The 16,051-nt window shown below is 45.1% G+C and overlaps 1 protein-coding gene across 1 annotated transcript in view; it reads right to left on the bottom strand.

Moving 5' to 3' along the window:
• LOC109915261 (Fc receptor-like protein 5) overlaps nucleotides 1-13,950 on the bottom strand; it is a 31,212-nt gene extending 17,262 nt beyond the window's left edge. The window contains exons 1-4 of the mRNA XM_048620566.1: nucleotides 13,938-13,950; nucleotides 12,704-12,961; nucleotides 9,205-9,486; nucleotides 8,090-8,362 (exon numbers count right to left, since the gene is read on the bottom strand). Coding sequence (XP_048476523.1) covers nucleotides 8,090-8,362; nucleotides 9,205-9,486; nucleotides 12,704-12,961; nucleotides 13,938-13,950 — 826 coding nt within the window. The remainder of the gene's footprint in view (nucleotides 1-8,089; nucleotides 8,363-9,204; nucleotides 9,487-12,703; nucleotides 12,962-13,937) is intronic.
• Nucleotides 13,951-16,051: the final 2,101 nt, after the last annotated feature.

The following is a 16,051-nucleotide window of genomic DNA, read 5'->3' as shown; positions in this document are numbered from 1 at the left end:
ACACACCTCAAACCATCTCAGTGTCCGCAATTACGCTCCATCGACCGCATTTCTTTATTAACAACCTCACTTCCTGTTGTGTCTGTTGGAAGGCTGAATACCTCATCCTCTGAATTACAAATCCGGTTCCCCACCCCCTGCCAATCTAGTTTAAACCATCCCTCACACAATTAAACAATTTTCCTCACACAAAACCAAGCTGACTGTCCTTCATCAGTCCTTACCTCTCCAAATGCATATAAATCCTATCTTTCAGAATCATTTCCGACAACTTACCAATTACTGAAGTCAGACTCATAGGTCTAAGGTTTCTAAGCTTCTCCTTACAGCCATTCTTAAACAACACAATATTACCCACACTCCAGTACTTTAACTGTGTTTATAAGTGATGCAAATGTTTCTGTGAGGAGCCCTGCAATTTCCTCTCTAACTTCCTACGATATCCTGGAATATATTTGATCAGGTCCTGGCAATTTATCATAGATCATAGAATCCCTACAGTGTGGAAACAGGTCCTTCAGCCCAACAAGTCCACACTGACCCATCCCCCTATAAACCACCTAATCTCCACATCCCTGAACACTACGGGCAATTTCCCATGGCCAATCCACCTAACCTGCACAGCTTTGGACTGTGGGAGGAAACCGGAGCACCCAGAGGAAACCCACACAGACACAGGGAGAATGTGCAAACTCCACACAGACAGTTGTCTGAGGGTAGAATCGAACCTGGGTCCCTGGCACTGTGAGGCAGCAGTGCTAACTACTGTGCTGCCCTATTTACCTTGATGTTTTCTAAGACTTCCAGTGCTTCATCTTCTGGAATGTGAACTGTTTCCAAAACATTGATACTTATTTCCCTGAGTTCACTACCCACCATTTCTTTCTCAACAGTAAAATCTGACACAAAATATTAATTTAATATCGCCTGCTAGAATTTTATCAGATTTCTATCAGATCTCCTCCTGATTCTTCTAAACTCCAGTGAATATATTCCTAATCTATCAAGTCTCCCTACATTCATCAGTACTGCTATCCCAGGAGTCAGTCTGGTAAACCTTCGCTGCACTCCCTCTGTAGCCTGAACATCCTCCCTCAGATAAGGGGACCCAAACTGCACACACAATAGTCCACAGTGTGGGCTCACCCTGTACAACTGCAGCAAGACTTTTATTTTTATTCACTCATGGGACATGGGCATCGCTGGGTGGCTAACACCTTATTGTCTGTCCCTAATTCCCCCTTGAGAAGGTGGTGGTGAGCTACCTTCTTGAACTGCTGCAGTCCATGTGCTGTAGATAGACCCACAACGTCCTTAGGGAGGGTATTCCAGGATTGTGACCCAGTGACACTGAAGGAACGGCGATATATTTCCCAAGTCAGGATGGTGAGTGGCTCAGAGGGGAACTTGCAGGAGATGGTGTTCCCATGTATCTGCTGCCATTGTCCTTCTAGATGGAAGTGGGCATGTGTTTGGAAGGTGCTGTTTGAGGATCTTTGGTGAATTTCTGCAGTGCATCTTGTAGATGGTACACACTGCTGCTACTGAGCGTCGCTGGTGGAGGGAGTGGATGCTTGTGGATGTGGTGCCAATCAAGCGGGCAGCATTGTTTTGGATGGTGTCAAATTTCTTGAGTGTTGTTGGAGCTGCTCTCATCCAGGCAAGTGGGGAGTATTCCATCACACTCCTGACTTGTGCTTTGTAGATGATAGACAGGCTTTGGGGAGTCAGGAGGGGAGTTACTCACTGCAGTATTCCCAGCCTATGACTTGCTCTGTAGTCTGGGTTTTTATATGGCGAGTCCAGTTGAGTTCTGGTCAATGCTAAACCCCAGGATGTTGACACTGGGGATTCACTGGTTAGATAGTCTGTTATGGGTGATGATCATTGCCTGGCGATAGAGTGGTACATATGTTACTTGTCACTTGCCAACCCAAGCCTGGTATTGTCCAGATCTTGCTGCATTTGAACATGGACTGCTTCAGTATCTGAGGAATCATGAATGGTGCTGAACAATGTGCAATCATTGGTGAACATCCCCACTTCTGACCTTATGATGGAGGGAAGGTCATTGATGAAGCAGCTCTGCTCCTGTCCTTGAATCTCCATCACTGGGAGAATACTGACAAATGCAGCTTAGACACACGTGGCATCATCAAAACATTTACCAGCACTAACTAGACAAAGGAATGACCAACCTGACACTGTGATGTTTAGGTTGTTTGAAACCAACTTTCTATAGTCAATTCTTAATTCACATCGATAAGATGCTTGGTCTGCGTACTGTGCCCTTTCTATGGTGAATGAACCATCTTCAGTTCCTTTCACTAATACATTATTCCGGTAAAATTGGAAATGCTTAGGTCCTTTCAAGTACAGGGATGGGGTCGAGCAGGTCATTACAATCTTCTCATCTCTCAGAGCATGTTGTGGCTTGGCTTCAAGAGTTAGAACTTGGTCGGAAACTGTAAAAGAAATGTGATAAGAGTTGGACGCAAAATCAGATTGGGATACAATAAACTATGGCTGATAGATCAATGGTGTAGATTGTAACAGGAGACAGGGTGTTGGCGCTGTACAGGACTTTGGTGAGATCACAGCTGGAGCATTGTGTGCAGTTCTGGTCTCCACACGATAGGGAAGGATGTGATTGTACTGGAAGGGGTTGCAGAGGAGATTCACCAGGATGTTGCCTGGGATGGAGCGGTTCAGCGATGAAGTTAGGCTGGATAAGCTCGGGTTGTTTCCTTTGGAGCAGAGACAGCTGAAAGGCAGACTGGATAGAGGCATGTAAGATTATGAGGAGTATGGACAGGGTGGATAGGAAGCACTGTTCTCCTTAGTCGAAGGGTCAATAATGAGGAGGGCATCATTTTTTTTAGTGAAAGGCAGGAGGTTGAGAGGGGATTTCAGGACTTTTCACTCAGAGGGTGTTGGGCATGAATGACCAGCCTCAACTGCCTTCTGCGGAAAAGAATTCCACACATTCACTCCCCTTGAAGAGAAGAAATTCCTGCTTATCTCCATCGTCATTGGGTGACCTCCCCTTATTCTGAGATATTGCCATTCTGGAACTAGACTCTCCCACACAAGGGGGAGCAACCTCTCTTTACGTGTCCCCAGTCAGGTACATCTGAAAATCTTCAATAAGTTCGCCTCCAATGAGGACAGGCTCAACCTACTCACCTTTCCCCATGAGAAATTACTAACTCCCGATTCAGGCACATAACCTTACATAAGTTATTGACCAAACAAACATGAAGCTTCAGCGGTGAATCATGTTGAGATGTGCATTTGGCTGAAAATTGGCTTGGAGGTCAAGAAAATATTGTGTACAGTTCTGATCGCCACAGTACCAGAAGGACGTGGATGCTTTGTAGAGGATACAGAAGCAGTTTACCAAGATGTTTCCTGGTGTGGAGGGCATTATCTATGAGGAGAGATTATACAAACTCAGTTTGTTTTCACTTCAACATCAAAGGATGAGGAGCGACCTGATGGGAGTTTACAAAATTATGAGAGGCATGGATAGAACGGATAGTCAGAGTCCTTTATTTTCCAGGGAAGTAGTGTCAATGACTAGGGGACGTAGGTCTAAGATAAAAGGGTGGAAAGTTTAAAGGAGATGTGAGAGGCAAGCTTTTTTACACAGAAGGTGGTAAGTACCTGGAATGTGCTGCCAGAGGACATGGTGGAGTCAGATACAATAGCAACGTTTAACGGTCATCTTGAAAGATGTATGGATAGGCAGGGGATAGAGGGATATGGCCAACCTACAGGCTAAACAGTTTCAGTTTAGAAAGGCATCATGTGTTGGCACAATCCTAGGTGGGCCGATGGGCCTGTTCCTGTGCTGTAGTTTTTTGTTCTTTGAACACAGTGCACTCCACTTCCATGTAAAGTTTCTGATATAAATGAGCGTCAAAAGTTCATCTACCAGTGATGACATCTTCAACAGTTTCACTCTCTCGCCTTGTGTTGTATATCTTACAGTGAAAAGACCCACCAGTTTCACTGTTCGCCAGTACTTCATAAACATTACTCCTTGTATAATGGAGAAAGTTTCCATTTTTGTACCAAAACAGGTCGCCCTTTATTTGTCCCACATTGCAATTGTAAAGTCTCTCCTTCTTTTACAAACCCACTTGTGAGAAATACATAAAGCACAGGCCTTTCAAAAGCTGAAGGAAGAGAGAGAAGCAGGAAGGTTGAGGGACCAATCACTGCATCTTTTTGACCTCTCACTGCTATAAACATAACATGCAGTGCAATCTCAGCATCCCAGTATACAGAGCTCCAGTTCGAGTTGGTAACTGACTGAACAATACACTCAAGACAAAATGATCTGAACGTGATGAATTTTGGTGGCATCTAATCCTAGATTGTTTAATATATCATCGCTGTAACACCAACCATTGAGTCAGCTTCATCTTTTTTCAAAGGGCAATTTGCTGGAAGGCAACAGCAGATCTACTGTTCGGAAAAGTTAACTGCACTGATTATGTTTAGCCTTAATAGAGTCAGCTTGATTACAATGTGAAACCTTTTCAGCGACACTCAACACTTTTATCTAATCTCAATTCAGCCTGTGAACCTCAAAGGAGAAAACTCCCAATATTTCTTTTTCTCTGTGTTTTCCATAAGACCTCCATCACCCCAATCAAAAGTTACTCAATTTATCAGGCAATGGTCTTCCCCAAAGCAAGAGAATCTAACCTTTACATCAGTGAGACCAAGCGGAGGCTCGGAGGTCGCTTTGTAGAGCACCTCCGCTTGGTTCACAACAAACGACAACACCTCTCAGTTGCGAACCACTTCAACTCCCCCTCCCACTCCCTGGACGACATGTCCATCCTGGGTCTCCTCCAGTGTCACAACAATGCCACCCGGAAACTGGAGGAACAGCACCTCATATTCCGCCTTGGAAGCCTACAACCCAATGGTCTCAATGTGGACTTCACGAGCTTCAAAACTCCCCATCACCAACCTCATCCCAAGACCAGCGCCACCCTCTCATCCCTGCCTCCTTGACAGTCTGTCTTCTCTCCCACCTATCCACTCCTCCCTCCTCACTGACCAATCCCCACCACTACCTACCTACAATCACCTTTACTAGCTTCATCCCCAACTCCTTGACCTGTCCGTCTTCTCTCTCACCTATCCACTCCTCCCACCTCACTGACCAACCAGCTATCAGCACCCTCCCCCTCTCTATTTATTTTAGAGCCCCCTTCTCCTCCGCCATTTCTGAAGAAGGGTCCCGACCTGAAACATCAGCTTTCCTGCTCCTCTGATGCTGTCTGGCCTGCAGTGTTCCTCCAGCTCCACACTGTGTTATCTCTGACTCCAGCAATGGCAGTTCTTACTATCTCAGAATCTAACCTTTGCCACTTGATGTTCAATGGTATTACCATCACCGAATCACCCCATAATCTTCATCCTGGGGGTTACCATTGAGAGAGAATCTAACTATCACCCCTTGACATTCACTGATGTTATCATCACTGAATCCTCTCCACAATCAACCTCCTGAGGATTACCATTGAGTGGGAATCTAACCATTGCTGCCTTGATGTTCAATGGGAATACCAACACTGAATCCCCTACTGTCAACATCCTGGGGCTTACCATTGACCAGAAACTGAACTGCAGCGAGTAAATCACCTCCTGACTCCCCATAGCCTGTCCACCACTGACAAGACACAAGTCAGGACTGTAATGGAATATTCCATATTTGCCAGAATGGGTACAACTCCAACAACATTTGAGAAGCTTGACTCCAGATAGGCACCACATCCACAAGCATCCACTCCCTCCACCACCAACGCTCAGTAGCAGCAGTGTGTACTGTCTGCATGAAGCACTGCAGAAATTCACCAAAGGTCCTCAGACAGCACCTTGACCACTTCCAACTGGAGGGACCAGGGCGGTAGATACATGGGAAAACTACCCCCTGCAAGTTCCTCCTCCAAGTCACTCAGCATTCTGACTTGGAAACATATATACGCCCCTTCAGTTTTGATAGGACAGCATTTAGAAGTTCATTAGTTAAGAGCACAGTGGAGCTACCTACAGGAAATGGACTGCAGTGGTTCAAGAAAGGAACTCCATAAAAACCTTCCCATCTGGGCAACTAAGATTAGGCAACAAATGCTGGTTCAGGCAGAGATGCCCATATGCCAGGAATGCATAAAAATATCGAGTACATGTGTTGGCTGGGCCTATGAATGTCTGGTACTGTCTATGTAGAGAGAAACATGGGTAAATGCTCAGGTCATTAACCTGAAAGTTAAATGTGGTTTTCTCTCTCTTTCTAACGGGGTTATGTCTTAAGGCACATTCAGCTTGAATCAACATTGCTTCATTGTTCGATCTGAAATAATCTACCATTATAAAGTACGCCTGATGGTGCTAGCCTACTGTATCATTTATTGTCCTAGAACTTGGGTCCCAAAGAGTGGCACGGTGGTTGGCACTGTTGCCTCACAGTGCCAGGGACCTGGGTTTGGTTCCACCCTTGGTCAACTGTCTGTGTGGAGTTTGCACATTCTCCCTGTGTCTGCGTGGGCTTCCTCCAGGTTCTCCCACAGTCCAAAGATTTGCAGGTTAGGTGGATGGGGCATACCAAGTTGTCCCATAGTGTCCAGGGATGTGCTGGACTAGCTATGGGAAATGAAAGGATCGGGGGGTGGGTGGATCTGGTTGGGCTCCTGTTTAGAGTGTCCATGTGGACTCTGTCATAGAGTTATGCAGCACAGAAACAGACTCTTCAGTCTGACTCGTCTGCACCTAATCCCATTTGCCAGCATTTGGCCCACATCCCTCTAAAGGCTTCCTATCCACGTACCCATTTCAATGTCTTTTAAATGTTGTAATTGAACCCGGCTCCATCACTTCCTCTGGCAGCTCAGTCCATACATGTACCACTGTCTGTGTGAAAATGTTGCCTCATAGGTACCTTTTAAAAATTGCCCTCTCACGTTAACCCTATGCTGTCTAATTTTGGACTCACCTACTCTGGGGATAAAGGCCTTGACTATTCATCCTACCCATGCCCCTGATGATTTTGTAAACCTCTATAAGGTCACCCCTCAGCCTCCGACGCTCCAAAGAAAAAAAGCCCTAACCTATTCACCCTTCTTAATATTGTCAAAAGTATCCACAATAATCCAAGTTTTACTTGGCCCCTCTAGCCTTTTTGAGAAGCTAAGCTCTGTCTCCCAAAAGGGGAAGCAGTACAACGAGATCTGGTTGTCCGTCGTACACCAGTCGCGGATAGTGAGTGTTGCAGGAGCAGCAGGCGATGAAGAACACAAATGGGATGCTGGCCTTCATAGCAAGAGGATTTGAGTCTCGGAGCAGGGATGTCTCACTGCAATTGTCCAGGGTGAGACCACACACTGCAGTATTGTGTGTACAGTTTTTGTCTCCTTATCTGAGGAAGGATGTTTTGGTTACGAAGGGAACGCAGCGAAGGTTTACCAGGCCGATTCCTGGAAATGGCAAGACTGGCAGAGGAAGAGAGACTAGATCGGTTAGGATTATATTTATGGGAGTTTAGAGGAATGAGGTGGGAATCTCATAGGAACTTATAAAATTCGAACAGGACTAGACAGGGGCAAACACAGGAAGGATGTTTCTGAGATGGGGTAGGACTGAGATGGGGAGAAATGTCTTCACCCAGAGAGTGGGGAGCCTGTAAAATTCTCTGCCACAGAAATCGGGCCAGAATATTGAATGTTGTTCAGGAAGGAGTTTGACAGAATTCTTAGGGGCTAATGTGGTGGGTCAGGGGACTGAGTTGGATGATCAGGCATGGTCCCATTGAATGGGTGGAGCAGGCTGGAAGGGCCAAATGGCTGACTCCTATTTTGTATCTTCCCATAATTTTCTGGATCAGTGAATCCTACAGGCTCCCCACTGTATGGCTGAAGACATTTCTCCTCAACTCAGTCCTAAATGGCCTTTCCATGGTCCTCAGCTATTTATCTCTAGTTCACCAATATATGGCTGTGAGATGTGGGGATAATTTGCCTCTATCCTGAATCTTTAATGGTTAAAAAAAGGAACAATAATGAATGATACTCACGCCTGATGGACAAATGGAGCTGATTACTGCGTTTCCACACCTTACTGTCTGTAACAACGCAATGGTAAGTACCCGAATCCGCCACACGAGCTGACTCGGAGATGTAATCACTGTGGGTGGACAGAGACTGGAAAGGGACTCCATTTCTGTAAAAGCTGTACCACAAGGAAGCTTGGGAGAGATTCTCTTCAACCGAGCACACCAGTTTAACCCACTGGCCATCAAACAGTTGTCCCTCAGGACGTACGGTCAACTTAGGGACAGCGAACGCCTCTAGAAAGCAGAAGGAGATGTTTCTGTTTCAGCTTGTAGAGTTTCTGGGCTTGGGAAAGCTCAGTGATCAGACCAAGAGCAAGAAAATCCCGAGATGGAGTAAGCGCGGGAGACTTCGAACAATCATTTATTCTAGGCCCGAAACATCAGCCTTGCTGTTCCTATGATGCTGCTTGGCCTGCTGTGTTCATCCAGCCCTGCACCTTGTTGTCTCTGTTAGTATTGCGTCAGCTCAAGCTCAGATTTGGTGACAATTGCAATTGCATTTGGAATGAATACATGCAACCACAGTGAGAGTATTGTGTGCAGTTCTGGAATCCACATTATCAGAGGGATGTGACAGCATTGGGACAGGGAGCAGAGAGAGATTTACCAGGATGTTGCACTGGGGACTGGAGAGTTTCAGTGATGGAGAGAGATTGGACAGACTGGGGTTGTTTTCCTTAGAGCAGAGGGGATTGAGAGAGGGGGTCATGATTGAGATGTATAAAATGATGAGGGGCATAGATGGGGTAGACAAGAAGAAACTGTTCACCCTTAATGGAGGGATCAATGGCCGGGGTGGTGGGTGGTGAATAGATTGACGGTAAGGGGCAGGAGGTTAGCGGGCCTGTGAGGAAAAATATTTTCACTCAGAGGAACTGGAACTCACTGCTTGTAAGGATAGGAGAGGCAGAAACCCTCATCCCATTGAAGAAGTATTTAGATGTGCACTCACAATGCTCAGGCTACTGGGGCTAAGTGCTGGGGAAATAGGGATTAGAGAATAATGAGATGGCTGATTTTGGCTCGAAGGACTGTTAATTTGTGCTGTGGATTCTGCTATAATGTCAGATAGTTACGTTTAACAGAAATGTGAATGTAGTCGCTCCTCTTCCTCAGACCGTAAATCGTCTCGATCGTTTCACAGGCGTAATTCCCAGAAATGATTGCAGTCGCTGCACTGATGTTGAACACACTACCATCACTTGGCACGACCTCCAGAGCGATGCTGTCTCTGTAAAACAAGTAGCGAAGCTGGGCCAAGGGCCGTGCCATCTTGATAATGCATGTCAACACAAGCTGGAGCCCCTCGAATACTTCAGCTGCTGGCTCCACCCTCAGTACGGGCTTGGCAAAGCGTTCTGGAATGTAACACACAATCATGACTCATTAATCAACTGTTGCAATCGCAGAAGAAGAGATGCAATGGTGATGAGGGGCGAAGAATGTGAGTATTTAGAGACAAAGGATGGAGGATTGGGCAAAAATTTATCTCTCTCTTGTTTTCCAAATTTCAAATTCCGTTTTGATGCCACTAGAGGTATAGAATCAGAGTCATACAGTACAGAAACAGACCCTTCAGCCCAACTCGTCCATACTGACCAGGTTTCCCAAACTGAACTAGTCCCATTTGCCTGCGTTGGCCCATAGCCCTCTAAATCTTTCCTATTCATGTACCTGTCTGAATGTCTTTTAAATGTTGTAATTGTACTCGCCTCTACCACTTCCTCTGGCAGCTCGTTCCATTCATGCACTAGCCTCTTTGAAAAATTTGCCCCTCATGCTCCTTTTAAATCCTTCCTGTCTCACCTTAATGCCATTCCCTCTAGTTTTGGACTCCCCTACCCTGGAGAAAAGACCTTGGCTATTCACCCTATCCATGCCCCTCACAATTTTATATAACTCTGTAAGGTCACCCCTCAACCTCCGACAGTCCAGCATATTCAGCCTCTCCCAATAAAACAAACCTCTTTCAGTTTTTAGGAATCCTGGGATGGGTACAACACAAAAGCCAACTGTTTGTCCTCCTCATATCTCTGTCGGACCTTGTCCCATGGCTTCCCTCTCTCTATGAACCTGCATTCATCTCTCTCTTCAGAGAATCCGCCAGTACAAGTGGCGATCTAATTGAATGTTATCAGTCACCACCAGGATTATCGATAGGATGGTTGCCGGGGTGGGGGGCAATGCTGTCTTCACTTTAATTACACACGGCCCCACTTGGAGACCATTGGAAGTGTTGTGTATCCTGTTGGTCACCTTATTTAACAAATGAAATGAATTCATTGTGAGAGGTTCAGATTGTTTTTAATAGACTGTAAGACCATAAGACATAGGGGCAGAAGTAGGCCATTCAGCCCATTGAGTCTCTGCACTCCCATTCAATGAGATCATTGGCTGATCCAATCATCCTCAACTTCAATTTCCTGCCTTTTATTCCCCATAAGCTCCCTGATTAAAAATCTATCTCAGCCCTGAATAGACTCAACGACCCAGCCTCAACAGCCCTCTGTGGTAAAGAATCCCACAGATTCACTCCCCTCAGGGAGAAGCAATTCCTCCTCATCTCCGTCTTCAGCTGCGACCCCCTTATTCTGAGAAGATGCCCCTCTGGTTCCAGACACTCCCACATAGAGGAAATGACCTCTCTCCACATCTCTGCTGTCAAGTGCCTCTGAGAGCCTTCAATGAAGTCGCCTCTCATTCTTCAAAACTCCAATGAGGGCAGGCCCGACCTACTCAACCTCTCTCGCATCAAGCAGTCCCTCCATATTCAGGATCAGCTGAGTGGACCTTCTCAGGACCGCCTCCGAAGCCAGTCTATTTTTTCTCAGATACAGAGCTCCAAAAGTGGTCTGTCTTGTAGAATGTTAACAAAACCGCCTGACTTTCGTACCTCACTTCCTTCAACAAAAGGTTATTTGCTTTTCCTATGACCCCCTCACCTTGGACACTAGCTTTTTGTGTTTCACTGATGAGGACTCCCCAGTCCCTCTGTCCACAGCTTTCTGCAGTCTTTCTCCATTTAAATAATATTCAGCTCCTCCATTCTTCCTGCCTGGCTACAAAACCTCACATTCCCCACATTGTATTCCACCTGCCAGGTTTTCTGCCGCTCCCTTAACCCATCTGTATCCCTCTGCAGACTCTTTGCAACATTCTCACCACTCGTCTTCCCAACTATTTCCATGTTGTCCAGAAAAAGGGGTGACAGTCCAGTTCATTGACTGGCTCAGACCCCAGATGAGTGGGCTGTCTTGTAAAGACAAGATGGAAAGGCTCTAGACAGTGAAGAATATTATCTAAGTGTACAAAGCAACCTTGATCAATTGGGCCAATGGGCTGAGGAGTGGCAGATGGAGTTTAATTTAGACAAATGTGAGGTGTTGCATTTTGCTGAGATGAACAAGGGCAGAACTTACACCGCTAATGATAGAGCCCTGGGGAGTGCTGTCAAACAGAGCCCTGGATGGAGGAGTGGGTGGTTTCAGGTGCATATTTCCATGAAGGTGTCGTCACAGGTAGACAAGGTGGTGAAGAAGACATGTGGCACGTTTGCCTTCATTGATTAGAACACTGAGTACAGGAGTTGGGACATCATGTTGAGCTTGTACAGATGTTGGTGAGGCCACTTTTGGAATACTGTCTACAGTTCTGGTTGCCCTGCTATAGGAAGGGTACTATTAAATTGGAGAGGGTTCAGAGAGGATTTACAAGAATGTTACCAAGTTTGAAGGGTTTGAGTTAAAAGGAGAGGCTGGATAGACTATGATTTTTCTTTTCCCTGGAGCATTGGAGGCTGAGAGGTGACCTTTTAGAGGCTTATAAAATCATGAGGGGCATAGATAAGGTGAATAACTGAGGTCTTTTCCCAAAGGTAGGTCAGTCCAAAATTAGAGGGCATAAGTTTAAGATGAGAGGGGAAAGATTTAAAAGGGACTTGAGGGGCAACATTTCACACAGAGGGTGGAGTGTATATGCAACTATCTAAATTCAACTCCATCTGCCACTCCCCATCCCACTGGCCCAATTGATCAAGATTCCTTTGTAATCTTAGATATCCTTGGAGCATTTCAGCAATGAAGAGAGGCTGGATAAGCTTGGGTTATATACTTTAGAGCAGAGAAGGTTGAGGGGAGACATGACGGAGGTGTGTAGGATTATGAGCAGCATGGACAGGATGGATAGGAAGCAGCTGTTCGCCATAGTCGAAAGGTCAATTAAAAGGAGGGGGAGCGCATAATTTTAAAGTGAAAGGCAGGAGGTTTGGAGGGGGATTTGAAGATTGTTTCATCCAGAGGGTGGTGGGGATCTGGAATGCACTGCCTGGAAAGGTAGTTGAGGTGGGCAACCACAAAGTGCTTGGATGAGCACTCCAAGTGTCATAACATTCAAGGTTGTGGGCCTAGTGCGGGAAAGTGGGACAATGTAAGATTTAGTGTTGCTTTGGCAGGATAGACTCAATGGGCCAAAGGGACTCTTCTGTACTGTATGATTCAAAATGTCTCCAGTGTTTCCATCAGCAATCCAGAGAAATATGCACATTGTCTACCACAGATTGTAACATCAGATACTTACCTTGAACCTGAATCTTAACATTTTGTGATTTCCACCGGTTAATTTTACAATAGTACCAGCCACTGTCATCGGTGTCGTTTACTTTAATACTGTACAAACATTCATGACTTTTGGACTTCATTGAATGGATCTTCTTGCCTTTTCCGTAAAAGGCATATTCCCTCTCCCATTGGGATTTGTATTTGCCCCGACAATTCAGTTCCAGTGTCTCTCCTTCCAAAGGTGAAACTGGGACAACATGGAAAGCTACATATCCATCTAAGAATGAAAGCAAAGTTGCATCAGTACAGCTTACTATAGGGTTTCATTAAAGTGGGAACTGCTCCTAAACCATTTGCTTTCACATTGTTTCTGGTATGGACTTTCAAGTATTAATCTTGCCAACCTATCCCCAATATTTTCTACACTCCAGTCTGAATAAACAAATCAATAACATTAATTTGCATTCAACTTACCCGGAGTATTGAGGACAGTTTATGTCTCCTTACCTGAGGAGGTACCCCAAGACCATAAGAAATTGGAACTGGAGGAGGCCATTTGGTCCCCTTTCAGGTTGTAAACTGTCACATAATATAAGTCAGAACACTGCTCTGTCAGCTGAAATCAAATGTGAATAGAGATGAGGAGAAGCAGATGTACAGATATAATATGAGAGTTGATATGAAACTGAAGAAATGATAAGAGTAAAAGGCAATAATAGAAATTATTACAAATAGCAGCAGGAGGCAGACAAGAGTGCACAGTCAGTGAGATAATATGGATGTAAGTCTAACAGTTCTTACTGACCTTGTTTGATACTCTCAGACCTCAGAGCAAAGGATTCTATAGGCAATACTGATCATAAGTTATAGTCGATGCAAATCAGTTGGTTGGATATGAATAGGGATTGATGTGTTGATAGAGAAGGCAAGGGCACAACTCTCTGGGTGAAGGCATTTTTCCTCATTTCAGTCCTACCCTGTCTCCTTTAGACTGTGGCCCCCTGGTTCTGGACATCTCCCCACCCTCATGGGTCAACAGGAACATCCTTCCTGTACTTACCCTGTCTAGTCATAGAGTTATACAGCATGGAAACAGACCCTTTGGTCCAACCAGTCCACGCTGACCTTGTTCTAAAGTTAAACTAATCCCACCTGCCTGCATTTGTCCCATATATCTCCAAACCCTTCCTATTCTTGAACAAGTCCAAATGTTTGTTTTTAAAGTTATAACTGTACCTGCATCCACCACTTACTCCAGCAGTTCATTCTGTACACGAACTACTCTATGTAAAAATTGCCCCTCATGTTCTGTTTAAATGTTTCTCCTTTCACCTTAAAATTATGTCCCCTAGTCTTGAATCCCCCTTGCTAGGGAAAAGATATCTGCCATTCACCTTATCTATACCCTTCATGATTTTATAAACTCTATAAGGTCACCCCTCAACCTCATACTCTGCAGTGAAAGAACTCCCAGCCTATCCAGCCTCTCCTTATATTGCAAACCCTCCATTTCCGGCAACATCCTGGTAAATCTTTTTTGAACCTTCTCCTGTTTAATAATATCCTTCCCATAGCAGGGTGACTAGAACTGCACACTGTACGCTAGAAGAGGCCTCACCAACATCCTGAACAACCTCACCATGATTTCCCAACTCCTAGACTCAAAGGTCTGAATAATGAAGGCAAGTTTGCTAAATGCTTTCTTATCCACCCTACCTGTGACACAAATTTCAAAAAATTATGTACCTGAAACCCTAGATCTCTCTGCTTTACAACACTATCCAGGGCCCTACCATTAATTATATAAGTCTTCTCCTTTGTTTGTTTTACAAAAATACAGTACCTCACATTTATCCAAACCAATCTGCCACTTCATAGAATCCCTACAGTGTGGAAACAGGCCCTTTGGCCCTACAAGTCCACACTGAACCTCAGAGCATCATACCCAGACCCATTCCCCTATAACCCACCTAATCTACACCTCCCTGAACACTATGGGCAATTTAGCTTAGCCAATCCACCCAGCCTGCACATCTTTGGACTGTTGGAGGAAACCAGAGCACCCGGAAAAAACCCACGCAGACATGGGGAGAATGTGCAAGCTCCACACAGACAGTCACCTGAGGCTGGAATTGAACCTTGGACCCTGGTGCTGTAAGGCAGCAGTGCTAACCACTGTGCCCTTATCAGCCGGTTGACCCAATTGATCAAGATCCCTTTATATCTTAGCTAACCTCATACAATTGCAAAAGCAACTTTGGTGTCGTCTGCAAACTTACTAACCATGCCTGCTGTATTCTCATCCAAATCATTTATATAAATGATAAAAAAAAATGTACTAATCCCTATGGAAGACTGCTGGTCACAGGCCTCCAGTCTGAAAAAATAAACCTCCACCACCACCCCCTGTCTCCTACCATGAAGCCAATTCTGTAACCACTTGGCAACCTCACCCTGAATCCCATTTGATCTAACTTTATTAATGAGGCGACCATGTCGAACCTTGTAAAAGGCTTTTCTAACATCAAGGTAAACAATGTCTACCACTCTGCCCACATCAATCTTTTTGTGAGACATGATTTTACATAGAACATAGAACATAGAACAGTACAGCACAGTACAGGTCCTTCGGCCCACGATGTTGTGCTGAACTTTTACCCTAAACCTAAAGTCTATTTAAGATCTACCCCTACCTTATACTATCATCCATATGCCTATCTAATAGCCGCTTAAATGCCCCTAATGAAGCCAAATCCACTACCCTCTTCGGCAATGCATTCCACGCCCCTACCACTCTCTGACGTCTCCCCTATATCTACCTCCACTCACTTTAAAACAATGCCCCCTCGTAATAGCTACCTCCACCCCAGGAAAATGTCTCTGGCTGTCCACTCTATCTATACCTCTGATCATTTTGTACACCACTATCAAGTCACCTCTCATCCTTTGTCGTTCGAAAGAGAAAAACCCTAGCTTGCTCAACCTTTCCTTGTAAGACCTTCCCTCCATTCCAGGCAACATCCTGGTAAATCTCCTCTGCACCTTTTCCAACACTTCCACATCTTTCTTGTAATGAGGTGACCAAAACTGGACACAATACTCCAGATGTGGCCGAACCAGGCTTTTGTATAGCTGGAGCATAACTTCATGGCTCTTGAACTCAATCCCTTTATTAATGAAAGCTAACACACCATAAGCCTTCTTAACAACTCTATCCACCAGGGTGGCAGCTTTCAGGGAACCGTGAACATGAACACCAAGATCCCTCTGCTCCTCCACACTGCCAAGAATCTTTCCATTAACCCTGTATTCTGCTTTCAAGTTTGTCCTTCCAAAATGAATCACCTCACACTTTTCAGGTTTAAAC

Source organism: Rhincodon typus, chromosome 47 (assembly GCF_021869965.1).
Source record: "Rhincodon typus isolate 14 chromosome 47, sRhiTyp1.1, whole genome shotgun sequence".
Lineage (NCBI taxonomy): Eukaryota > Metazoa > Chordata > Chondrichthyes > Orectolobiformes > Rhincodontidae > Rhincodon > Rhincodon typus.
This window is presented reverse-complemented; position numbering and strand designations above follow the sequence as displayed.